General features: G+C 42.9%; 1 protein-coding gene across 2 annotated transcripts in view; it reads left to right on the forward strand.

Annotated features, from left to right (window-relative positions):
• The window catches only part of CARNMT1 (carnosine N-methyltransferase 1), an 80,927-nt gene that overhangs the window by 14,088 nt on the left and 39,793 nt on the right, over positions 1 to 27,046 (forward strand). For both annotated transcript variants that reach the window (XM_030193728.1, XM_030193729.1), the window contains exons 2-4: positions 9,945 to 10,140; positions 17,115 to 17,278; positions 22,734 to 22,874. In XM_030193728.1, coding sequence (XP_030049588.1) covers positions 9,945 to 10,140; positions 17,115 to 17,278; positions 22,734 to 22,874 — 501 coding nt within the window. The remainder of the gene's footprint in view (positions 1 to 9,944; positions 10,141 to 17,114; positions 17,279 to 22,733; positions 22,875 to 27,046) is intronic.

Below are 27,046 nucleotides of genomic sequence, written 5' to 3' on the forward strand. Positions count from 1 at the left end.
CATCTGGGCAGTTGGAGCACTTTTTTTGGGACTTGTTCGTGAAAAAAAAGGGTCCAAAAAAAGTGACCCAAAATCGCGGTAAAAACGCCTTTTTTTTTTCCGATTATTAGCTAAAGATGCCCATCTCTCCTCGGCTGATAACCACGCCCCAGTTCAGCCTCCGACACGCCCCCATCAACTTTATTCGTTTCCGCGACGGAGTGCAGTTGGAAACACCCAAAATCGGCTTTCGATTATACCGATTTGGGCGCCTTTGCGAGACAAACGTCTATCTCCCGATTTAGGTCGCACTATAGGCGTTTTTCTCTTTCGAAAATAAGCTGGATAGTGGAATTGGAAAAGGTTCAAGAGCGACCAAAATGGAGAAATACAAAAACATTCAAATATTCTCATTTTTGTTTTTCATTCCTTTCTTAATAATTCCTGACATTCTATTTGCTTTCTTAGTTGCCACTGCACACTGAGCAGAGGGTTTCAACGTATCATCTACAATTACACCTAGATCCTTTTCCTGGTCAGTGATTCCTATTGTGGAACTGCATCACGTAGCTATAGTTTGGGTTCCTCTTTCCTACATGTATCACTTTGCACTTGCTCACATTAAATGTCATCTGCCATTTGGATAGCCAGTCTTCCTGTCTTGTAAGGTCCTCTTGCAATTTTTCACAATCCTCTTGCGATCTAACAACTTTGAATAACTTTGTATCATCAACAGATTTAATTACCTCACTAGTTAGTCCCATCTCAAGGTCATTTATAACATATTAACATAGTAGATGATGGCAGATAGATAACTGTACGGTCTATCCAGTCTGCCCGACAAGATAAACTCCGTGTAAGGTATGCTATGATACCACATACATATACTTGATCTTGATTTGTCCTTGCCATTTTCAGGGCACGGACTGTAGAAGTCTGCCTGGCACGAGCCTTGTTCTCCAGTTACTGAAGCTGAATCTGTCCAGCCACGATCATGGCACAGACTGTAGAAGTCTGGCTTTGCTTTCCAATTACTGTTGTTGCCATCTAATTACCGCTAAGCTTGTTTGGTTCCATGCCTTCTGTACAGAATTCCTTTGTGTTTATCCCACACATTTATGAATTCTGTTACTGTTTTCATCTGTACCACCTCCCGCGGGAGGGCATTCCAGGTATCTACCACCCTTTCCCTGAAAAACATTCCTGATATTCCTGAGTCGGTCCCCCTTCAACTTCAATTCATTCCTTTAGTTCTACCACCTCTCCATCTCTGGAAAGAAATTTGTTTGTAAATTTAATACCTTTCAAATATTTGAATGTCTGTGTTGTATCGCCCCATCTCTCCTTTCCTCCAGGGTATGCATGTTCAGGTCCTCAAGTCTCTCCTCATACGTCTTACAACGCAAACCCATACCATTTTTGTCTCTTTTCTCTGAAGCACTTCAAGACTTTTTACATCCTTAGCAAGATACGACCTCCAAAACTGAATACAATATTCCAAGTGGGGTCTCACCAATGACTTGTACAGGGGCCATCAATACTTCCTTTCTCTGCTGGTTATACCTCTCTCGATGCAGCTTAGCATCCTTCTGGCAATGGCCTACACCTTGTCATGTTGTTTCGTCACCTTGAAATCTTCAAGCACCATCATCTCAAGGTGTCTCTCCTGAGCTGTGATTATCAGTCTCTCTCTTCAGATCTGGTACAACTCTTTTGGATTTCTGTACCACAAGTGCATCACTCTGCACTTCTTGGCATTACATTTTAACCATCAGAACTGATCATTCTTCTGATTTTTGGATATCTCTTCTCATGGTTTGTACTCCCTCTGAGGTATCCATTCTATTGTCTATCTTTGTGTCATCTGCAAAATGGCAAACTTTCATTTTCGCCCTTCAGCAGTGTCTCTCATAAATATATTAAACAGAATTGTCCTCAGAACCAACCTCTGAGGCACTCCACTACTCGTCTTTCTTTACTCCAAGCGGATTCCATTTACCACCACCCTCTGCCGCCTATCGGTCAACCAGTTTCCAATCCAATTTACCACTTTGGGTCCTAAGTTCAGCTCTCTCAGCTTATTCATGAGTCTTCTGTGAGAAGTATATCAAAGGCTTTGCTGAAATCCAAATAGATTACATCTAGCACATGTCCTTCATCCAGTTCTTTGATCCTCCAGTCAAAGAAATCAATCATTCATATGGCAGGATTTTCCCATGTTGCCTCAGATCCTGCAAACCACTGGGTTCTAGAAAGTTAACTGTCTTTTCTTTCAGCAGCAACTCCACTGACATATGGCTTACTGGCCTATATTTTCCCATTTCTTCCCTGTCTCTGCTTTTGTGAAGATGGACCAGATCCTCTCGTCTCTAATCCTGTGGAACCTCTCCTGTCTCTAAAGATCTGTTAAATCCTTAAGAAATCCCTCTAGAAAATGTATTTATTTATTTTGACATTTATACCCCACATTATTCTGAACATACTCGAGGTCTATGTGGCTTACAATAAATAAAACGACAGGCAAGGTTTACAATACCATAAACAAAATATCAAGTAAGAGCAGAATAGCACAAATAAGATACAAATAAGAAGTAAATAATAAACCACTGATGGCCTGTTATAATCTTATCACACACCATCAATGGGTAGAAACTTCTCAAAGAGGAAAGTTTTCAGTCTTTTGTGAAATACCAAGTAAACACATGACCCTTGATTGCTATTGGCAGTGAATTTCACCACTTAGCACCCTGGTATCTAAAGTCAGTAGAGTGAACTGACTTATAATGCACTGTCTAGCAATCTGGAAGATGAAGTCTTTGGTAGTCCTTAGAACCTGAGCTTATATTGCATAGGGGAGTAATTATTAGGGGCTGCATGTAATCCGGTGTCATCCTATATAATAATTCTCACCTCCAACGTTCTGAGGCTGCCTGGAACCGTGGCTTCCGGCCAGAGGTGGTCTACTCAGTGGAGTGGAGTAGATAAAAGTGACGTCATGAAAGAAGTGCCACTGATTGGCTGCGCCTCTGAGTCCAGCCCGACGCCCAGCAACAAACCGCCACCCAGCCAGCAGAAAACAGTGACCCAGGGAAACCGCGACCCAGCCAGTAGCAAACAGCGACCCAGGCAGGGGGAGGAGTAGGGAAGCACGCGGAGCGTGTTTCCCTACTCCTCCCCCTGCCTAGGAATCGCTGCACACTGCCTGCGAACCTCCCGAACCACCCGTGCACACTAACTGCCCTCAATCGGAGAGGACGAAGAGGGAGGGCGGCGACATGGTGAGCGAGCGCCTGTGGCGAGTGTCGAATCTGCAGGAGGCAGGTGACGGCTCAGGACGGGGGTCGGGGTCCACTGGCGACTTGCAAGACGGAGGAGGCAAAGAGGAGTGACTCCTACTACAGCGCAGCTGTCACCCCGTTCACTCTAAACAAAGGTTGCAAACCTATGAGTTGCTGCAGCAAGTTCAATAGACAGGAGTGGAAGTCAGCAAAGCAAGTCTACGGTAAGCAATGAAGCCCATTGGTTAATCTCTGTTTCACTCCCCTACGCAGCCATCATTGCTATACACTGAAAAACAAGCAAAAACTTGCAGCTGCTTGACATTGTCGTTTTTAAAATGTTGTTCCATCTGAAACAAGTCTAAAGCTCTTTCAGCTGGATAGACAGTGCCTTAAAACCTGGAGGACAAAAGGAGGGGGGAGACATACATACCCTGCAACTCGAAGGGGGGGGAGGGGGAACCCCCTGCAACTGCAAGACAGACCCGGGAGGGGGGATGACGACCCTGCAACTGGGAGGGAGGGGGGACCCTGGCACATACTCTCATTCTCACACACACACTCACACAGAGTCTCATTCTCTCTGTGTCACACACACACACACACTTGCACATTCACTCTCTCTCACCACGTCACTCTCAAACATACACATTCCGAGGAAAACCTTGCTAGCGCCCGTTTCCTTTAAAACAGAAACAGGCCTTTTTTACTAGTGTCATATAATATTTGAAAGACAAAAATACATAACTTTTATTCCTGGCTTTAATGGGTAGCCAGTTCAGCTTGTATAATAATAGAGTGGCTCTATCAAAATGTGATACCTTGAGGACAAGTCTAGCTGCTGTATTGTGGGCCGTTTGCAGTCATTTTAGGTCACCCTCCTTAAATCCAGCATAGATGGAATTGAGTTAAAACCAAGGATTGAACTAGCAGTCTAAAGATGTCAGGCAATAGATATGATCTGATTCTCCTCAGTTTCCACAGAGACCTGAAGGATTTTTTCACTAGTGAGGAAACCTGAGGCTCGAACGAGAGGTGATTGTCAATACGCCCAGTACCTTAAGCGTGGTGTCTAGGCATAGGACATGTTGTCAGTGGTAAAATTATTATATACAGTATGGTCAAGGGGGCTGGTTAGCACAAGAAATTTAGTCTTGTCTCTATTTAACTTAAATTTAAATTTGGAAGCCCAGGAGACTAATAAATCGAGATGAAGCCTAATCTTGGGGACAATTTCTGGAAGACCAGTCTTGAAAGAGATGTAGATTGTGACGTCATCCAGCATAAATGAAAATGCAGAACCCCACTGCCTCCAGTCTTTCACCTAACAGAACCATCATAATATTGAACAGGATTGGAGATAGTGGCGAGCTCTGTGGCACCCCACAGTCAGGAGACCAAGATGGTGAAACAGAACCTGACAACTTCACCTGATAACAATCTAGATTTTAGGAAACCTCTGAACCATTGGTAAACCTTCCCACACAGTCTGAATTGGTCCAACAGGCCTAGAGCAACTCATGATCAATGAGGTCAAAGGCACCTGACACCTCTGAACTCCCTCAGTATCCTGGGTTGTAGTCCATCTGGCCACATAGCTTTGTCCACTTTCAGCTTTTCAAGTTGTCTATAAACACTTTCTTCCATCAATGGTGCAATATCCACTCCATTCCCAGATAAACTCTCGACATCTGACTGCAGTCCTGCAGGATTCTCTTTCGTGAACACCGATGAGAAGTATTTGTTTAGCACATTTGCTTTATCCTCATTGCTGTCCACAGAGCTATTCTCAGCATCTTTCAGTCTTCCAATTTCATTCCTAGCTTTTTTCCTTTCCTCAGTATATCTGAAATGGGTCTTGTCGCCTTTCTTTGCATCTTTAGCCATTTTTTCCTTCTGCATGCGCTTTTGCTAGCCATATTTCCCTCTTCACTTCTTTGAGTTCAATCCGCTAATCTTTTCTGTGATCCTCTTGTTGCGTTCTGTATTTCTTGAATGCAGCTTCTTTGTTGCCCTTATTTTTTCGACCACATGTTTGGAGAACCATATAGGCTTCCTGTTTCTCTTGTTTTTGTTTACTTTCCTTGTATAAAGATCTTTTGCCAAATTTATAGCAGCATTCAGCTTGGACAACTGCAGGTCCACTTCTCCAGTGCCTACCCCTGCTGTAAGCTCCTTCTTCAGGTATTCCCACATTTTACCAAAATCAGCATGTCTGAAATCCAGTACTTGTGAGTTTTGTGCGTTTTGTGCGTCTCCATATCAAACCATATTGTATGATGATCGCTATTTCCTAGATGGGCACCCACCCAGACGTTGGAAATTCTTCCTCCATTTGTGAGCACTAGATCCAGTGTTGACCCTTCCCTTGTGGGTTTGGTCACTATTTGACTGAGCAAAGCACTTTGACAGGCATCCACGATCTCTCTGCTTCGTTCCATTTCTGCTGATAGGATGTTGCGATCTATTTCAGGCAAATTGAAATCTACCAACAGTTGTGCCTCCCCTTTCATTCCAAGCTTATGGATATCTTGGATAAGATCCTTGTCCAGCTTCTCTATTTGTGCTAGAGGTCTGTAGATAACATCTGTGTGGACACAAGTTCCATCTTCTCTTTTCAAAAGAATCCATATAGCCTCTTCTTTCCCCAAGTTCCCTACATTTCAGCCGCTCTGATATTATTTTTCACATACAGTGCCAGTCTCCACATTTTCGGCCCTCCCTATCCTTCCTAAAAAGATTATAGCTCGGTATGGTCGCATCCCATTCATGAGAATCATTGAACCATGTCTCTGTAATAGCAGCAATATCCAAGTCTTCCTCAGATATCAGGGTTTGCAAATCTTGAACCTTTTTATTTAGTCTATGAGCATTTTTGCTCATCGCTTTCCATGTGTTATTAAATGAGTTTAGATGGTTATTACCTTCCCCACTGCCATCATGTTTTTGCTAGTGGTGGCTTTCTGAATTCCCTTGATTCCTATTGTCACCCCCACTCTCTAGTTTAAATGTCTGGAAATATACTGTTTGAACTTCTCACCAAGGATTCATTTTTGTCACAGAAAGATGTAGGGGAAGCACAACGCAGGACAACCGCCAAGGTGGAGAAATGGGATCCGCTACGGACAGGACAATGTTAGAAGCAAGTGTCATGTCTCCTACCCCAACGCAAGCAGCGTCCTCGAGTTGCATCGACACGCACACTTGACTGGCACAGCCCTTAGCCATGTAGTTCTTCTCTGGTTGCAGGCTCCTTGATTGCTTTGCTTCCACGCACCGGAGTCTGCTCTCTCTCTGCCTGGCTTCCCTTGCTTCTCTCCTATTGGTCTTCTGGTTCCTCCTTCCCCTGCTCTTGTCCTATGGCTGTGCTCCTCCCTGCTGGTCCCTGCTGATGTCAGACGCCAGCACTTTATCAGCTGAGCTCTTCCTGGACTCCATGCTTCGGCTTCTACTTTGGTAGGTGTTACTTGCTCAGTAGTGGTCTCCTTCTCTACTTTGTCCCTCGTTGCTGACTTTGCCTGTAGCTGGATTATTCTCTTGCCTGCTGCCTGCCTACTGACTTTGCCTGTACCTGGATTACTCTGTTTACCTGTGCCTGGATTACTCTCTTGCCTGTTGTTTGCCTATTGACATTGCCTATACCTGCTGCTTGCCTGTTTACATTGCCTGTTCCTGGATTACTCCCTTGCCTGCTGCCTGCCTATTGACTTCGCCTGTACCTGGATCACTCTCTTGCCTGCTGCCTGCCTGGCTGTTACGTTCACCACCCCGCGTCTTGCTCCGTCTCGTAAGTCCTGCAGGCCATCCGCACCTAGGGGCTCAACCTCTGCGGAACGGCGGTTTTCAGCAACTCCTCGTTAGGCATGTTTACCTCTTTGCTTCAGATTCACATTGTAGGACAGAAACTGGTTGAGTCTTCATCCAGGAGAATTTGAATCGGCTCTAATACTGTGATTGATCCCAGTTGGGCTCTATAATTTATATACACTTTAAGGCAATTGTTTACAGGGTGAAGTTCTTTATCCTAATTCTTTGATGTTTCCAAATTTTAATGGAGTTCAGATTAAGAGCTATTTGATTAATTCCTTTCATTATCTAGGAGTAAATATTTGGAATAATATACATCAGGTTAGTTCTATCAATACTTATTATTTAGGAAGCAGCTGAAGATGTTAATGTTTTCAGATATAAATTCAGTTTGACTTAAGTTTACTAATGTAATGTTTGTAATTCCATTTAACTAAGATGTCTCTTCTCCTGTAATCTGCACTGAATCCTTCAGAGATGTAGAGGAATGTAAGTTATGAATAGAATTTTTGGAAACTGAGGGGATCTTTTACATAGACGCTGTAGCATTTTGCTAGAGACGCCCATAGGAATATATGGGCATCTCTAGCATTTAGCACATGCTTATTTTTAGCGCACACGAAAAACGTTAGCATGCCTTTGTAAAAAGCCCACTGAACTAATTGTGGAAGGGTGAGAAGACAGCAATCAAGGCTTTCTAGTTTCTTGCTCATTTTAATAGTAAGAACTCCTTTTTATTGAAAGATGGCTCCACGTAAGTTTTTCATGTAGTTATACAGATGATTAATTATAGGCAAGACCAGTTTTGAATTGCATTAGGGAGCATACACTTGACACTGTACTGTATCCTAGGTCTCCTTTTGAAGTTTTATTATCTAAATGAAAATTATTAAACAGTAAAAATTTTGCTAAACAGTGGCATAACCAGTGATGGAGAATTGTGTTCAGTTTTGGAGGCTGTATCTTGCTAAAGACGTAAAAAGACTGGAAACAGTGCAAAGAAAAGCTACAAAAATGGTATGGGATTTGCGTTGCAAACCGTACAAGGAGAGACTTGCCTACCTGAACACGTATACCTTGGAGGAAAGGAGAAACAGGGGTGATATGATACAGATGTTCAAATATTTGAAGGGTATTAATCTGCAAACGAACCTGTTCTGGAGATGAAAAGGTGGTAGAACTAGAGAACATGAATTGAGGTTGAAGGGGGCAGACTCAGGGGTAATGTCAGGAAGTATTTTTTCACGGAAAGGGTGGTGGATACATGGAATTCCCTCCCGCAGGAGGTGGTGGAGATGAAAACGGTAATGGAATTCAAACATGCGTGGGATAAACACAAAGGAATCCTGTTTAGAAGGAATGGATCTACAGAATCTTAGCAGAGATTGGGTGGCGACGCTGGTAATTGGAGAGTAAAACCAATGCTGGACGGACTTCTATGGTCTGCACCCTGATCATGGCTGAATAGATATGGATGGGCTAGAGTGTAAATATTAAGGGCTTCGACATTAGCTTCAGAACTTTTAGTACAGGAAAAGTGCTGGGCAGACTTTCACAGTCTGTGTCCTGAGAAAGACGGGGACAAATCAAACTTGGGTATACATATAAAGCATCACATACCATGTAAAATGAGTTTATCTTGTTGGGCAGACTAGATGGATTGTTCAGGTCTTTATCTGCTGTATTTACTATGTTACCTTATGTCATCTGGAGACCTCTCTAGCTTAGTTCACTTTTTTCTAGGCACGCTTAACCCTGTTGTCCCCCAAAGACCTCTAAGTGACCAAATTCTCATAGAAGTTAAGCTGTTTTCTCTTACTCTGTATAGTTAGTTTCTCTATAATGTAAATATCTCACACTGTTCATTAGCATTAATACTGATTTCTTAGTCTTTTTATTTCTGTTAATCTTTCACATTGAAAGTATGGATGATAATTTTGTGTAGATCAGTGAACAAAAAGTTATTGCATATTAAATTGTGTTTGTTTAGACTGCAGAATGTGAAACATGACAAATGTGGAGATTTTTGTAAGGGACTGGAGTTGTTAACTTAGGAACCACTGCTGTTAGTTACCATTCACTGAAAGCTTATGAGATGCTTACAGCCTTTTTGGCTGTTGGGTTTGTCATGTATGCTGTTCTTCAAAGAAAGATTTCATTTGACTTGTATACAACCAGGCACCATAAAATGAACAATCCTAGTACTCTCCCTCATCTCTCAGCAACTTTGTAACTGAGACATCTTTTCCTGTTTCAACTGTGTGTGTGTGTGTATTTTATTTATTTGTTACATTTATATCCCACATTTTCCCACCTATTTGTAAGCTCAATGTGGCTTACATAGTACCAGAGAGGCGTTACAGACTCCGGTGTAAACAAATACAAAGGGATGTTGTGGTAAGATAAAGTTAATGTGGCACAGCCACACTAGGGAATCGTACAATGAAAGAGTTGTGTTATATCCATTACGTTCTTTAGTTTTGTTGTGTTACAGAGATCAGGCATTTATGTTGGATCGGTAGGGTATGCCTTTTTAAACAGGTTAGTTTTTAGTGTTTTCCGGAAGTTTAGGTGGTCGTTCGTAGTTTTCAAGGCTTTTGGTAATGCGTTCCACAGTTGTGTGCTTATGCAGGAAAAACTGGATGCGTAAGTTGATTTGTATGTGTGTGTGTATATATATATATATATATATATCTTTTTTTTTTTTTCTTTCAAATTGAAATTTGGTTTATAATTGCAATTGAGGCCAATATTTTGGTCCCTCTATAGTTCACTTTTTTTTAATTGATAAAACATTTTGGTTTAATCTGGTGTTTAAAGAAATGTGTTAACTTGGCAGAGATTAACTTTTTTATTTTATTTATTTTTAAAATTTTCTAGAACTAGTATTCACGAACGAGTGGACCGAACAGAGAGACAGTTCAGATCTCTTCCCGACAACCAACAGAAACTACTTCCTGACTTCCTTCCTCACCTGGACAGGATTCGGAAATGCATTGACCACAATCAGCAGATTCTGCAAGTCATTGTGAACGACTGTATGCACATGTTTGAAAATAAAGAATATGCAGATGATGTATGTAAGAGTTTTGTTCTTCCAGTATCTTCAATATAGAAACATATTTCAATATCCTTACTATTGAAAGTCAGTATGGGCTGTATAAACATTGTAGAGTTGAACCAGTAATTTTGCTAAATTCCTGTGCAGCATCAAGGGCCAAGAAATACATTACCAAAAATTGTTGTTTTTGTATTTTTTTGTACTCTGTACAACTTTCTTTTCTTTCTGTGAGCAGCAAGTCTTGCCCTTCATCATCTTCCAGTGTATTATGTCTAGTATTGAATGCAATTTGTTAATGAAAGTCTCCCAAACAAAATGAAATGAAAACAGTCCTTCCACAGTCAATATAAGTAGTCAAACGTAGAGTGGAATACACCGAGACAAAGTCCCAGGATGGCCAAATAGGTTTAGTTTATTTGTAATAACCAAAAGGTGTGTTCATAATACAGTCTAAAATGTAGTATACAGGGTGCATATTAGACTGTATTATGAACACACCTTTTGCTTATTAAGAGTAAACTAAATTTATTTGACCATCCTGGGACCTTGGTGCCTTCCACACTTTATTTGAATGAAAATTTTTCGCCAGGTGGCTTCTATTTCCATTTCAAATTTTATTGAAATTACTAGATTAAAATACTACTAAAATTTAAAACGATAAAGAGTTTTAAACATTAGGTAGAAGGCACTTCTGTGATAGTTGGGTTTTACATAGTAACACAGTAAGTGATGGCAGATTAAGACCTGAACAGTCCATCCAGTCTGCCCAACTTTCACACTCTTTATCAATTCATGATTAAATCAACAATGAATGTGATGTAAAACATAGTCTTTCTGTGGCATTTTGGGACATAGACCATAGAAGTCCATCCGCCCCTGGAGTTGCTGTTAAAGCACGTTCCAGCCTGTCTTCTCATTTGTGGGACACAGACTATAAAAGTCTGCCCAGCACTGACCTCAGATTCCAGCCACTGAAGTTACTATCGAAGCCCTTTCCAGCCCAGCCTAAACCACATTGCTATATACAGGACACAGACTGTGCAAGTCTGCTCAGCAGTGGCCCTATTTCATCACAACCGGAGTCGCCATCTAAGCGTCACTCAATATATCCACACACATGCAGCCATTTAAGTTTAGGGTTTTTTTTTATATACTATCCATTTTAGAATTAGAGATCCTCTGTGTTCATCCCACTTGCATTTTGAATTCTGTCACTATTTTGTCTCTTATCACCTTCCTTGGGAGGGCATTCCAGGCTTTGACCACCCTCTCTGAAAAGAACTTCCTGACATTAGTTTTAATGTTTCCCCTTCTCTAGAAAATATTTGTTTCTATTTTAAAACCTTTTAAGTATTTAAACATCTGTATTGTATCTCCTTGCCCCTTCTTTCCTCTAGGGTATACGTATTCAGGTCTTCCAGTCTTTTCTCGTATGTCTTTTGACACAAACTCCATACCATTTTTGTCGCCTTTGGACTACTTCGTCTTTTTACATCCTTAACAAGATACTGCATCCAAAACTAAATGCAGTACTCAAAGTGGAGCCTCACCAGTGACTTGTAAAGGGGCATCAACCCCTCCTTTCGTCTGCTGATTACACCTCTCTCGATGCAACGTAGCATCCTTATGGCTACAGCCACTGCCTTGTTACACTGTTTTGTTACTTTAAAAACCTTGGACCAATATGGTATTCAGGGGTCCTTTTTAGATGCCATTAGGGTGCTATATTTGGAGCCTGCAGCTTATGTCTGGGTAAATGGGGTGCGCTCCCGTTCATTTAATATCTTTCGAGGTACACGGCAAGGTTGCCCGCTTTCTCCCTTATTATTTGTCCTGTCCCTAGATCCCCTGGTTAGAGCAATACAATCCCATCCAGAGATAAAGGGGGTACCGATAGGACTCTCGCAATTTTTATTGTCTGCCTTTGCGGATGACCTGCTGGTACACCTGACACAGCCCCTAAAGTCACTCCCGGCTCTGTTAGAACTTTTTCAAGAATTTGGTGACTATGCAGGATTTAAGCTTAATTATACAAAATCTTTGGCATTGGCCTCTCAAGAGGAGCAGAAAAGGGAATGGGGACGGACCTTTCCTCTTAAATGGGCGCAGGAATCGTTTTGCTATTTGGGAATTTGGTTGTCCATGAATTCATTAGATATATATCGCCTAAATGTCAACAGACTGATAGGTGCAACAGAGGTGCGCTTGAATAGCTGGGTGACTCTGCCCCTCACATTATATGGCCGCATTCAGTTGTTTCGGATGGTAGAGTTCCCCAGATGGCTGTATTGTTTGAGATTACTGCCCGTCCTCATACGTCAACGAGACCTTAAATTACTATATCGTTTGTTTAGACGGTACTGCTGGGGAAGGAAAAAGGCTAAGTTGCCATTACCCTTGTTGATGGGTCACTGGAAAGAGGGGGGGGCTGGGGTTACCAGATTTGAGACGTTATAATAGGGCATGTTTACTGAGGTATTTTGGGGTTTGGTTTTTTGACCGAGAAGATTACACGCCTAAAAACCTTGGACCACCATCATTTCAAGGTCCCTCTCCCTGTTTGTATATATCAGCTTCTCGCCTCCTAGGACAAACGGCTCCTTGCATTTCTACTCCCCAAATGAAGAGTAGCTAATCACCTGGACCAGATGGTATTCATCCCAGAGTACTGATAAAATTGAAAAATAAACTTGTAGAACTATTGTTAGTAATATGTAATTTATCTTTAAAATCAAAGCATGGTACCGGAAGATTGGAGGGTGGCCATGTAATGCCTATTTTTAAAAGAAGGTTCCAGAGGTGATCCGGGAAATTGTAGACTGGTGAGCTATATTACAGAGCATATTCAAAAGCATGGATTAATGAGACAAAGTCAACAAAGTACCTCATGAAAGATTCCAGAGAAAATTGGAGTGTCATGGGATAGGAAGTAGTGTTCTACTGTGGATTAAAAACTGATTAAAAGATAGAAAATGGAGAGTAGGGTTAAATGGTCAGTATTCTCAATGGAGATGGGTAGATAGTGGGGTTCCCCAGGGGTCTGTGATGGGACCGCTGCTTTATAACATATTTATAAATTATCTAGAAATGGGAGTAATTAGTGAGGTAATTAAATTTACTGATGACACAAAGTTACATGATGTAAAGTTCCACATTAGGAGTTGATGATACGTTGAAACCCTCTGCTTTGTGTACGGTGTCTGCTAAGAAAGCAAATAGAATTTTAGGTATTATTAGGAAAGGAATAGAAAACAAAAATGAGGACGTTATAATGCCTTTGTAATCGCTCCATTGTGCGACCACACCGCGAATACTTGTGCAGTTCTTATCACCGCATCTCAAAAAAGATATAGTGGAATTAGAAAAGGTACAGAGAAGGGCAATGAAAATGATAAAGGGGATGGGGCAACTTCCCTATGTGGAAAGCTAAAGCGGCTAGTGCTCTTCAGCTTGGAGAAAAGACAGCTGAGGGGAGATTTGATAGAGGTCTATAAAAGAATGAGTGGAGTGGAATGGGTAAATGTGAATCGCTTGTTCCTTAGTGTCCCTCCGGACCGGCCCAGAATGTGACTGATGGGTTGTGCACAGCGGGTAGTCAGGTTCAGTCCAAGGGTCTAGGCAGGCAGAAACACAGCGGGTAGTGAAGCTCAGTACAAGGGTCTATCCGGAAAGTAAGCACGTAGGCAGCAAAGCACACGATATCAAGCACAAAACCTCTAAAGCAATAGAAGCCGAAGCGAAGACTGAAGGCGACTGCAGTTCTTAAATAGCACCTCCATCAACAGTAACTCTGAGCAGCTGGAGAGAACGATCCAGATTGGTGGCCGCTGGAAAAAGATGGAGCAGCGGCGAAAGGCGGCCAATCCCGCACCATCAGGCGCGGTGAGGTAACTGCGCCAGAAGCAAGCCCCACTTCCTGAACGCCAACAGTCCACGTGGCCGGCCACCACGGCCATTACAATATGGCCGGCCTATCATGACCTGTCACCATGATCGGCCTGGCATGGCCGGCCATCATGACTGGACAGAGCAGGACCGCCGCCGACAACCCGCATGGCCGGCCACCGTTACCGGGATAGCGCTCGGAGGTGACCCGGCCGCGCTGCAGGTGAGGGACGTAACACAGGAACAGTATGCTCAAGGTCTGTGGTCTCCTCAGGAGAAATCTTGCTCAATCAATGTGTTAGAGACCAGAGCAATTCGTCTGGCGCTCCAGGTTTTTCTCCATCTAGTGAGAGGTGAGGCAGTTCAGGTGATGTCAGTCAGACAATGCCACCGTGGTAGCGTATGTCAATCGGCAAGGAGGGACAAGGAGCCTACCGTTGGAGCGAGAGGCGTCGCTACTGTTCCAGTGGGCGGAGGCCCATCTGGTGGCGCTATCAGCGGCTCATGTGGCAGGGGTCCTAAATGTTCAAGCAGACTTCCTCAGTCGACACTTGCTAGATCCTGGAGAGTGGTCTCTAAGCGAAGTGGTGTTTCAGCAACTGGTCATTCGTTAGGGGTGTCCCAGGATGGACCTGTTTGCCTCCGCCCTCAATGCAAAACTTTCTCTGTTCTTCATTCGTCGCAAGGATTCCAAAGCACAGGGCGTAGACGCGCTTCTTCAATCCTGGCCAGCCGGTATACTGTATGCCTTTCCTCCATGGCCACTGATAGGGCGTCTTCTTCATAAGGTCAAGACTCGCAGGGGACGTCTGATCTTAGTAGCACCGGATTGGCCTTGTAGACTGTGGTACGCCGACCTGCAGCGTTTTCTGGTAGATGTTCCCTCCAGGCTTCCGATCACACAAGACCTGTTGACGCAGGGCCTGGTGGTTCATCCGGATCCGGGTCGATTCTGTCTTACGGCCTGGCTCTTGAGAGGGCTAAGCTAAGAAAGGTTATTCCGCTAAGGTCATTGCTACTATGTTTCGCTCACGTCGCCATTCTACCTCTTTGAATTATGTTCGGACCTGGAGGATTTTTGAGGCGTGGTGTAAGGAGTTTGGTCTATCTCCTTTTCGCGCTTCTGTTCCGCAAATTTTGGATTTTTTGCAGCGTGGTTATGACAAAGGTCTTGCTTTGGCTTCTCTTAAGATTGCAACTCTGGCATGTTTTCGTGGCTGTGTCCAATGGAAGTCTCTAGCTAGTCATCCGGATGTACTCTGTTTTTTGAGGGGGGGTTAATCTCCTTTCCCCCCCCCCCCCCCCCCCCCCCCCCCCCCCCCGTCTCAGTGTTCCTTTCCTTGCTGGGATCTGAATTTAGTGCTTTCGGTTCTTACTAAGCCTCCCTTCGAGCCTTTGTCGTCTTGTACTTTGAAAGACTTGACTCTGAAGACAGTGTTTTTAGTGGCCTTCGCTGTCGTGTAGATCTCCGTTTTTGGAGTTCTGTTCCGCTCGGGTAGTTTTGCGACCAGTTCCTTCCTTTCTTCCCAAGGTTTTGACTCGTTTTCATGTATCTCAACCGGTGGTATTGCCTGTGTTAGTTTCTTTCTCTGGGTCAGAGGAGCAGAGTCGTTTGAAGCGTTTAGATGTCAAACGGGTTTTGAAACAGTATATCAAGTCTACAGATGAGATTCAGTCGGTGATCCGATCGTTTGTTTATTCTGATCGGAGGTTCACGCAAAGGGTTTATGGCTTCTAAGCCTACTATTTCCTGGCGGCTTAAAGAAATGATTGCCTCAACTTACCTTCTTTCCAGGAAGCCTGTTCCAGAGCATGTTAAGCTCACTGTACAAGAGGTCAGGCAGCTTCTTGGGCAGAGCGTTGACTGGTGCCTCCAGAGGACATTTGTAGGGCGGTGACTTGGTTATCTTTGCATTCTTTTTCTAAGCACCATCGCTTGGATGTCCTGAGTCATCAGCAAGTTGTTTTCGGGGCACACGTCTTGACAGCGGGGCTACTAGGGTCCCTCCCATAATTTAACTGCTTTGTTACTTCCCATCAGTCACATTCTGGGCCGGTCCAGAGGGACGCTAAGGAAGGATAAATTAGGCCTTACCTGCTAATTTGCTTTCCTTTAGTCCCTCTGGACTGGCCCAGATCCCTCACTTTAGGTATTCTGTGTTTTCAGGGGCTAAAATATATTTATTTATTCGGAGCTGTGTTGCTGGTTTTGTAGTTTAATTGTTTATTAAAAAAAAAATTTTTGTGGATCTTTTTAGTATCCTGATATGCAGGGGCATATCTTTTGACACGATATGTTTGCAGGCATTCACCCTATATTGGCAATGTGCCGGTAGCTGCTCAGGCTTTTGGATGCACAGACCATTTATTTATTCTTTGGGTTTACTTCTGCTTTGGTACTTTATTACTGGATCTTTCTCTAGCTGGCAAGGGCTCTTATTGGATCTCTAGAGTCACAGTTTTTCTTCTCATTCTCCACCTGCTGGAAGGCATGCACAACCCATCAGTCACATTCTGGGACGGTCCGGATGGACTAGAGGAAAGCAAATTAGCAGGTAAGGCCTAATTTATCCTTTACTCTTGTGGTTCTGTGTGATACGGGTAACCAGTGTTTCTCTCGGAGTAGAGGAGTCACATTGTAAAACTTCCTAGAGCCTGTTAATAGTTCTACAACCATGTTTTGAACTATTTGTAGCCTTCCTGTAACTGCAACATACAAACACTGATTTCATAATAATGTAGATATTACAGAACCTCACCTGTCAGTCCTCCCTTCTCGTCTCCTTTACTGAACTGAGACACACAGATATTCATATGTGCACATATTAATGCATAAGCATTCATGCACATATATGCACACGCTCTCACACTCGCAGAAGAATTAGAAAGAATTCCTTGAACCATGCTCTGAATGCTTTCCCAACTTAACACTGTTTTAGCTGGGTTGACTGATAGCTCACAGTTTTGTAGCATGTAATTGTGTCCTATGCATAAGGACCCTGTCCATACATTTGTGGGTTTCATTGACCATTGCCACAAAAGAAGAAAATCTATACTGAATACATAATATAGGTGGACTGCTCAATTTTTTTTTCTTTTAACAGGGAAAGAAGGTGATTGTACCAGCATCCACATTTGACATGGACAAATTAAAATCAACCATAAAACAATTTATAAGAGATTGGAGTGAAGATGGCAAGGCTGAAAGAGATTCCTGCTATCAACCAATTATTAATGAAGTCAAAAAGAATTTTCCCAGAGAAAAATGGTACGTTTTATTTTTAAAGCTGCCTACTTATAGATTGGAATACATTGATAACCAGTGTGGATAAGCTTGCAGTGTAGCAACTGTTTATACTACACCTATTCTGTGGATATATAAAGGACTTTGGGACTGGCTGGTAACACAACACTACCATTAGGAAAGTCAGATCTTCAGATTGACTGGGGAAGTTGTGGAGGCAACATTGGGAGGGGAGGGGTCTTGATCATTGTTAAGGGTGACACCTATTGGTCAGATTTTGAGTCTAGGATGAAGAGTTCTGGAAAGAACACTAGTGAATGGCTCCTGGCCTTTAAACTGCTGTGTTAGTGATCAGACTAGAAACAGTGGGATGGTGAACCTTTTAAAATAGAATGAAAATTCCCAGGTGGTTTTGAATATAGGATTATGCCGCTAGTATCCTTCAGATTTGAGCTTAGAGATGATGATATACTTTTGTTTTAGCTAATTAAGGATTGAAAGTGAATAACTTGTGTCCTGGTTATAAATGAAGTGGGAAGGACTTCCGGTAGAGCCATGAGGCTGAGCAGATGCTAATTCGCATTGCTCCTTACCTCCCTTCTAAAAGCCTGCAAGTATACTGACACTTCATCCCCAAAATTGTGCTGGCACTTATTGGGAGCTGTTTTCTGGTGAGCCATTGCAAGTTGGAGAGCAAAGCTTATCTTGATGGCCATTAAAACCTTTGCGGAAAGAGCATAACAAGGGCAGGCCCTCAGGATAACAAAATGGCATAAAGTCCGGATCCACTGAGCCCTTCTGTGAGTTCGAAATGGATGGCAGTTTAAAATGGTGTTTAAAGAGGGCTGAACACATGGAACTGAAGTAGTCCTGAAAACACAATTATATCTATATATAGATATAGATGATACTGTGTTTTCAGGACTATTTCAGTTCATGTGTTCAGCCCTCTTTAAACATCAAATCCGGTTTGCACTATTACATCCTTTGTGGATATGGGTGATGCATATGACACCCCTGTGGAGGCTTATTTGGATTCAGTGGCTCAGGGAGGTAGCTCGCTATTGGCCCGGACTGATTTCTGAGGCAGGAGGTTCCTCATGGTGGTTTTTTTTTTAAAATGGTGCCTACACATTGTGCCCAAGCGACCAGCCCAACTTGTGCTTTGTGGGCCTCATGGTCTGCTTGTCTGAGATTTTGGCAGGGACACCCGGAGTTTGGCCTGGAGGTGCTCCAGGGTTGTATACTGTGTTGCTTTCTGTGGGACTGCCCTTCAGGACTATATTGGCATGCTGGGAAAACTTGTGGGCTATGTACAGGTGGTTGTTTAACAAGAAGTTTATATGTTGTGTTCGTTAGTATAAGATTTGAAATGTGTACTTAGGTTTGTATGTATGATGAATACTGAGGTTGGTGGGTGTCTGCAGGAAACTCACCTTATGAATGTGGAGCAAGGCAAATTGCGCTGGGACTGGATTGGAGAAGTACATTACTTCTCTGGCACTACTCATAGTGCGGGAGTGGCAATTTTGTTGAGCAAGTTTGTCCAGATTCGTAATATGATTAAGGGAGCAGAGGGTAGTTATGTGCTGGTACAAAACAGGCAGTCTGTAATGTCCGCTGAGTTATGACAGCCTTAGGTCATTGTGGCACTGGGGATATTCCAGTGTTAGTGGTCAATCTAGATGCTCAAAAAGTCTATGTACACTGGAACTGTTTCTTTTATGTTTCAACATTTTTTATTGATGACACTTCAAAGAAATATTTCCATTAACGTAAATACATCGAGATTCAAAGATAACATGTCCTCATGACTAATTGAAGATTGTAGTCCGCCATCAAGCTTTTAACATTTTTATCCTTCCCCCCCCCCCATCTTATTCAATAATTGTATTAACAATATTACATAAAGGTGTCAACATATTCCGAATTATATATTACATAATCCAACTTTCCCACGTCTCCTTGATTGTTCTATAGCCCACCCTCCCCTCAGCCTGTTATACATCTAGTTCCCCTATGTTCCATGTTGAGATACCTCTCTTCCATCTCAGTACTACCATGATGATATTTATACTACACTTGTATGATGTTCATTACTAAACTGCGGGCCCTACTACTTAGGGCTTGAACATAGGGCTCCCATATTGCCCAGAATTCTTTTTTCCGCTTTAAAGTTCCTCTGGCATCTTTAGCTTCCCACATTACTAATAAATGCAGACTATTACGCCAATGCCAATATGATGGCACTTCTTCTTGTATCCAGTATTGCATTATGCACTGTTTCCCTATTATGCATGCTTTATACATAAACTGGTGTTCCGAACGCTTAAGATTACTCTTGCTTCCTCTATATTTTAGTAAGCAGAGCAGAGGTGTCAAATGGACTTGTTTATTCATTATATGTTCACAGTATTGTATCCTAGTCCAAAACCTCCTCACATGCGTACACTCCCATAACATATGTATTAGAGTCGGTTCTGTATTTTCACATTTAGGGCATTTGCTCGTCGGTATCCGCCCCGCATAAAATGCTTGTTTAGGTGAAAAATACGCTCTCGTTATTATTCTGTACTGGGTTTCTCTATGTCTAGCACTATGTATGTTATCTTTAATCGTAGAGCTGGGTAGAAGGATCAATAGCAGAAACTGGGTTATCAATGAACCCAAGCCATGAGACACGCCTTCTGTCCGCTGCAGCTTCCGGGGTATTTTTCAGGGCTGGATCAGAGAAAAGTTTATCACGGTAATCATGGAGCGTCATATAAGAGTCAAGAGCAAACATTAAGTTGAAACTGGAATCCGAACTGGAAGTAGGAGCTATGCCTGGGCTGGGAACTGGACTGCCAACAGAGGAGAAAGTCATGAGCAGAAAGCCCCACTGGAAGGTTGATTCTGCCGAGCTCATGGCCTTTGCATTCTGTCAGGCTTCTCACGGAAGCACTGGGTTTGTAAGCCCTTGGACCACTGCCGTGGAGCGGCAAAAACACCCCCAAACCAGAGGCAAGGAAGAACAGGACTGGAGTTGCAGCAGAGGCTAACAAGCTGGGACAGGCAGAGGTAGGAACAGCTAGACTTCACTTGTGCTTGACCGCCATTCCTCAGGAGTTGAGTCCCTGGGTGCAGGCGGCCGGCAGGACTTACAGGACAGGGCAGGAACTGGATACCAACAGGAAACACACAACAGAGCCAGGACTAAAAGCTGCCAGGCAGCCACTAAGACAGAAACACAGACAGGTGAGAGTCAGGACTGAAAGCTGCCAAGCAGCCACTAAAAAGGAACATAGACACAAGACAAGGAAATGCAGACTGGAAACAAGACTAGGAACTAAGCAATAAAACCAAAGCTAACTACACACAAACAAACTAGAACCAGGCAAGAAACTCAGACTAGAACTGGACTAGGCAGAAGTGCACAGAGCACACCCAAATACCAGGGAACTTAGACGATGCAAAGGCAAACACAGAAGTTTCCAGATGGCTAATAAAGCCCATCAGCAGCTGAAGTTCAGCTGCAGGAGTCGCAAGGCAACTACGGGTGCTGTTCAGGTACAAACAAGAAAAGCGAGTCTGGCAGCCTGGAAGATCTGGACCGGATTGGGCTGAAATCTGGAATGTGTGACAGTCCATAGCAGCCACCGGTTCTGGCCACCAGAGGGCGAGGTGAGCACAGACAAGGAAACATTCACATACGTGACACTTCCTCCTTTGATCATTGTGCTTTCCCTGTGCAGGATGAAATGTTGGTAGTCATAAAGTAGCTGATACCTTAAAAATCACCCATGATAAATGTTTTTTTCACCAAATTAAAAAAATTCAAGTTATGGTCTGTTGACATTTGGATTGATTGAGGGCCTTACAATGTTGTGTGGATAACTTCTCTTTTTTTTTTCTTCTTTATTGAGACTTAACTTTTTTTTTTAATAAGCAAATTTGCAAAAGGAAAAACTAGATGTTGAAGTTCCATTAAATATACCATCAAAGGAAAAGTTAAATATATAACAAATAAAAACAAGATTCATCGATGTGAAAGCCTTCATATACGGAAATTGGGATACAGTCAATGAGTAAATTGATGTTACTTTAAAATTTAAAATAAAAAAGGGAAAAAGAAAACATGAAATAAAGGACAGGGAAATGGGACTTAGGACACTTCCTGCTGTCCACCCCAGTACCACATGTTCTTCCTGGTCCATTGGATGCCATTTCTCGTGGTCTAATTTAGTTATCTGTAAACTTGCAATTGAGTTTGGTCCAGAAATGAGTATCTATGCTAACTATTAGCATTTACTAGTAAAAAAGGCCCATTTCTGTAGGCAAGGAAACGGGCCTTAGGCAGGTAATTCCCCCCCCCCGCCCCCCCCGTGCGAGCAAAAACTGCCGCCACCGCCGCCGTGTTGTTCTTCCCTTCCCGTAGGTTCTTCAATCATCTTCTCTGGAAGTTCCTCTGCGTACGTCAGACGCACGGAGTTAAACTTTCTGAGAAGATGATTGAGGAACCCACCCGAAGGTAGTGCACAACAGCGGCGGGAGGGGAGGGTGCGGTTTTCGGCGTTACGGGGGGGGGAATCGACAGGTTCGCGGGAGGGGGTAGGTTTCGAGGGGGCCGTATCGCGGGGGGGGGGGGGGTGACAGCTGATTCCGAGGCAGTAGGAGGAGTAGGGAAACACGCGCCTTGGAATCAGCTGTGTTGACGTCAGTGACGTCTGTGCGTGTCTGCCTCGCAGACCACTTGCAGCCAGGGAGCCACGGTCCCAAGCATAGAACGTTGGAGGTGAGAATTATTATATACGATTTGCTAATTTGTCATCTCCTCCCCCATCTACTATAATAAAACTCACCCTCAACGTTTTGAGGACACTGACGTCAGTTAAGCCAAGCCCTGACTTCCTTCAAAAAGGTTCGAAGGTTCGTGGTGGTGAAGCCACCAAAATCGCTCCGGGCCCCGCCCTCGAGGACGGAGCAATGGCAGAACAACAAAGGGGTTGGCAGGGAGGCGGGGGGGGGGGAATCGCTCCGGGCCCCGCCCTCGCGTCAAATGTCATGACGGGGGCGAAGCAATGGCAGAACAGCAAAGGGGTTGGCCAGGGAGGGGGGGGGGGGATGTTGGCGACGAAAACCTTGCTAGCGCCCATTTCATTTGCTCTGAAACGGGCCTCTTTTACTAGTTGATATATAGTACCCACACTCATGTGATAATGAATGTGATATAAAATATACTTGATCCTGATTTGTCTTTCCATTTTTGGAATACAGACTTGTAGAAGTGTGCCCAGCACTGGCTTTTGTTCCCAACTACTGGAGTCTCCATTAAAACCAATTCCAGTCAAGCTAGTGGCTCTGAATTAATACCCATAGTTTCTGAACTTTTGGGACGCAGCCTTGGTCATAAATGCCAGTAGAATGGAGTTATAGAATATTCTGACTAAACTTAGAATTTTTGTCTTTTAAGTTTTTTTGTTTTGTTTTTTTAATTCAGTGATGTTTCCAAAATTAATGTTCTGGTGCCTGGAGCTGGGCTTGGCAGATTGGCCTGGGAAATAGCTAATCTTGGATATTGTTGCCAAGGAAACGAATGGAGCTTGTTCATGCTCTTTTCTTCCAATTTTGTACTCAACAGGTATGCTTAGTTATTAAATTACTTTTATACCATATGATTGTATTTAAATAGTACTTGTGTTTTTGCTAAGTTGTGGATTATTAGGATACACGCTAGTATCTGAAAAGTTACTTGTAAGTATGGGGTATGGGACAGAGAATGGAATATTTTATGGCATGTCATGTTTTAATGTTTTCTAACAGTGTATCTATTTTATTCTAAACCACTTTGTAAAGGCTTTGGATGAGTGGCATATTAATCTTTTGTAAAATTGAACGCAGCCCTCAAGCTCTGTGGCCATTTAATTTGATATCCTTTACAAATGAGTTTACAGCAGTGGTTCTCAGCCTTTCTTCTGTTGTAACACGGATAACGTTCATGTATGTGACACACTGAACACTAAAACTCACAGCTGAACAAACACACTTAAATATTTCATTGTTTAACTGTAAGTTTAGTATGAATTTGCCTATCCCATATCAAAAAGCTGTATTCAACACATCAGTCCCAGATCTCACTTGCCATACAACAGAACAAATATATATTCAAATTCTAGTGTCAACTCAGTAACAGCAACTCAAAATCCTTCCATTGCCAGATACCTGTGAAGCAACAGAAAAACCTGTCAATGTGCTACTCTAGTGGTTCCCAAACCTGGTCCTGGAGGCACCCCAGCCAGTCAGGTTTTCAGGATACCCACAATGAGTATTCATCAGAGAGATTTGCATGCACTACTTCCACTGCATGCAAATCTGGGGTGCCTCTAGTACTAGCTTTAGGAACCACTGTGCTACTCAGAAACTACGTAGCAAACAGAAGCTGGAGGCAGCAGTTATTATTGGGGGTAGAAATAGGGACCAGTTTCAGGGATTTCAAGAGCCTGATATTCAAGATTGCTGGTCTTCCCAGCTTGCAGGCACTGATGGTTGTAAAGGGAAACAGAGGCTTGCTGTCTGCACCAAATATTTTTGTGACACACCTCCCACCTCTTGGAGACACACCAGTGTTTATTTTATTTACTTATTGGGATTATTAATCACCTTTTATGAAGAGATTCACCCAAGGTGGTGTACTGTAGGTACAGTTTAATATAAAACTTATAATTTTGTTAACAACATAACAATAGTAAAATAACTAGGAATAAACATAAATACAATAAATGAGGTAAACTTGAAAAACAGCAAATTGAAACCTATTAATAGAACTACTGTGAAACAGTATCAAAAATGTACACATTTAGCAGCACTGGAATTCAAATACCAGAGATATAATTCAGTGTTAGCATAATATTAATGATACATCTAATAAGCGTGTATTAGAACATTCAACTAACATAGATATAATGCTAAAGATTTTCTACAATACGGCTTGCCATATAGCTGAGAGGCCAAGAACAGATATATGATGGAAAAAGATGCGTGGTACAGGGTCTGTTGAGATAATTTGATGGTTAGTTAAAGTCAAGGCAAGTTCATTGTATAGTTAAGCAAGAGACACAGTCCTGACACACTAGATGAGAATCACTGGTTTAGAGCAATTATGCTAATTGCAAAACAAATTTTTTACAGACTTTTCATTTCAAAACTTTTTTTTTTAATGTGGACCTGAATTTAAGGGTAAAAAGGCTTTAATCCTGGTTGTGGCAGTCTCCTTTCATAACCATTATTTCCTCTGGTTTTTACAAGGCATATTTAGTAAAATAACACTGTGTGGAACTTCTAGGTGTTTTTTTTTGCTATGATGCAAGTATTCTACATTTATTTGTACTGTAACTTGATTGAATTTAATTTTTCATTGAATTATACAAGTAGTAAGACTGAGAATTTCAACTTCATCTATAACAGCTAAAAAATATAAACTCAAGTTGGTATTACTTCTGCCCTTATTCAGGGATGAGGGGGTGCTGGCAGCTGTGGTCATCTGCAGAGGTACTTTCCTCTTCTGTTCCTCTTCTGCAATGCTGCCCACTCACTAGGGTTTTTCTGTTTCTCTCCTGTCATCTCTGCAGACCTACAACCCTATTCTCTCTCAGCTACATGGTGGATAAGGTTTGGTATTTTAATTACTGCACTGTTCCTCCTTAGAAGGAGCCAAGGAGGAACAGTACAGTAATTAAAATGCTCATGTGGCTCCCTCCTTCTTCCCCATCATATGTTGGAACGAAGCCTGCACTGCTTATGCTTTTAATTGTAAGTTAAGAACAATTGCAGATTTCATGTGGAATGTAATGCTTATGTCCTTGCAAAAAGTACCGTTTTTAATCAGTTGCACCAGGGTTCATATTTGCTTCACCATGATCCTAAAATGTAATTATTTTAATGTTTTGCTCCAGACTGCCCTCTGCTTTCTTCTCTGTGATCTGAAATTTGCAACTTTAACAAATTTCATTTACGTTCAGCCTAGTTTACTAGGATTCTTCTATCTATGTTACTCTCATTTCTTAAACTTGCATTTGAAACCATTTATTCTCAGAGGACAAGCAGGCCTTCGTATTTTCACAGCTGGGTGATGTCATCCGATGGGGCCCAGTGCAGACACTGATTAGCAGTGTTAACAAAGAACTTCCTAGGAGCGTCCCATTGCGCATACATTGGTGCCTTCCTGCCTGACACATGAGCACAGGTCTCTGTCTTTGTTTTTCCACGGAGCAGGGAGGATGCATTTTTTGTGTTCTCAAGTGCATATATTTTTCTCTTGTGCCTTCCCATACAGTTTTAGTTCCCTTTGACCTTTTTTTCTTTTATTTTACCTTTTTTCAGTTACCCTTTTAATGTCTTTTAGTTTTTCAGCCCTTAAAGTTTCCTTTATTTTTCCATGTTGCTAGGCGCTTTTAGGGTGGAGCCCCAAACTTGATTTCAACAGTGCCCCTTTTTTCCTGTTCAAAATTGAGAAGTTTAATTTAGCTTTGAGCCTTTTCTTTGTATCCAAGAAGACCCCCAGTGGCTTCAAAAGGTGTGCCTAGTGTAATCGAGTAATTTTGATGATGGGGTGAACAAACGTGGGTAAAGGTGAGCCGGTATGGATTTTCAAAAGGCGTTTGACAAAGTACCTAATGAAAGACTCCAGGGGAAATTGAAGAGTCATGGAATAGGAGGTAGTGTCCTATTGTGGATTAAAAACTGGTTAAAAGATAGAAAACAGAGAGTAGATCAGTATTCTCAATGTATCTCCATTGTCAATGGAGAAGGGTAGATAGTGGGGTTTCCAAGGGTCTGTGCTGGGACCGCTGCTTTTTAACATATTTATAAATGATCTAGAGATGGGAGTAAGTAGTGAGGTAATTTAAATTGCCACAAAAGTCAGGAATAGTAAGCCCTTGGGCTGCAGCTGATGACGGCAGCAGCAGGCGAACCACCCAACAAGGATCGAGGCTGAAAACAGGACTGGAATTGAAGCGGAAGACAGGCAGGACTAGAGTGGAGGCTGAAGGCAAGCAGGACTGGAACAAGCAGAACTGGAGCGGAAACTGAAGGCAGGCAGGACTAGAACTGAAGCTTGAAGGCTGGCAGGGCAGGAACAACAGGACTGGAGCTGAAGTTGAAGGCTGGCAGAACTGAAACTGAAGACAGACATGGCTGGAACAGCAGGAGTCGAACAAGCAGGACTGGAGCTGAAGCTGAAGGCAGGCAGGGCTGGAACAGCAGGACTCGGACAAGCAGGACTGAAGCTGAAGGCAGGCAGAGCTGGAACAAACAGGACTCGGACAAGCAGGACTGGAGCTGAAGCTGAAGGCAGGCAGGGCTGGAACAGCAGGACTCGGACAAGCAGGACTGAAGCTGAAGGCAGGCAGAGCTGGAACAAACAGGACTCGGACAAGCAGGACTGGAGCTGAAGCTGAAGGCAGGCAGAGCTGGAACAAACAGGACTCGGACAAGCAGGACTGGAGCTGAAGCCGAAGGCAGACAGGGCTGGAACAAGCAGTGGTGGAACTAAAGCTAAAGCCTTACAGGGCTGGAACAAGCAGTGGTGGAACTAAAGCTAAAGCCTTTCAGGACTGGAACAAGCAGGGTTGGAACTGCCATAAACACACACAGACGAAAACTCATCTGAAGACCTCTGTTGCAAAGGCAAAGCAGGAAGGTTTCAAGGCGCTTTATAAAGGCATTTACTGATGATGTCACGAGTAAGAGTGAGGCTTGGCTGCAAGAACACCAAAGCAAGTCTGGAATGCTGGAACATCAGAATAGGACTGG

This window comes from Microcaecilia unicolor, chromosome 2, assembly GCF_901765095.1.
Source record: "Microcaecilia unicolor chromosome 2, aMicUni1.1, whole genome shotgun sequence".
Taxonomy (NCBI): domain Eukaryota; kingdom Metazoa; phylum Chordata; class Amphibia; order Gymnophiona; family Siphonopidae; genus Microcaecilia; species Microcaecilia unicolor.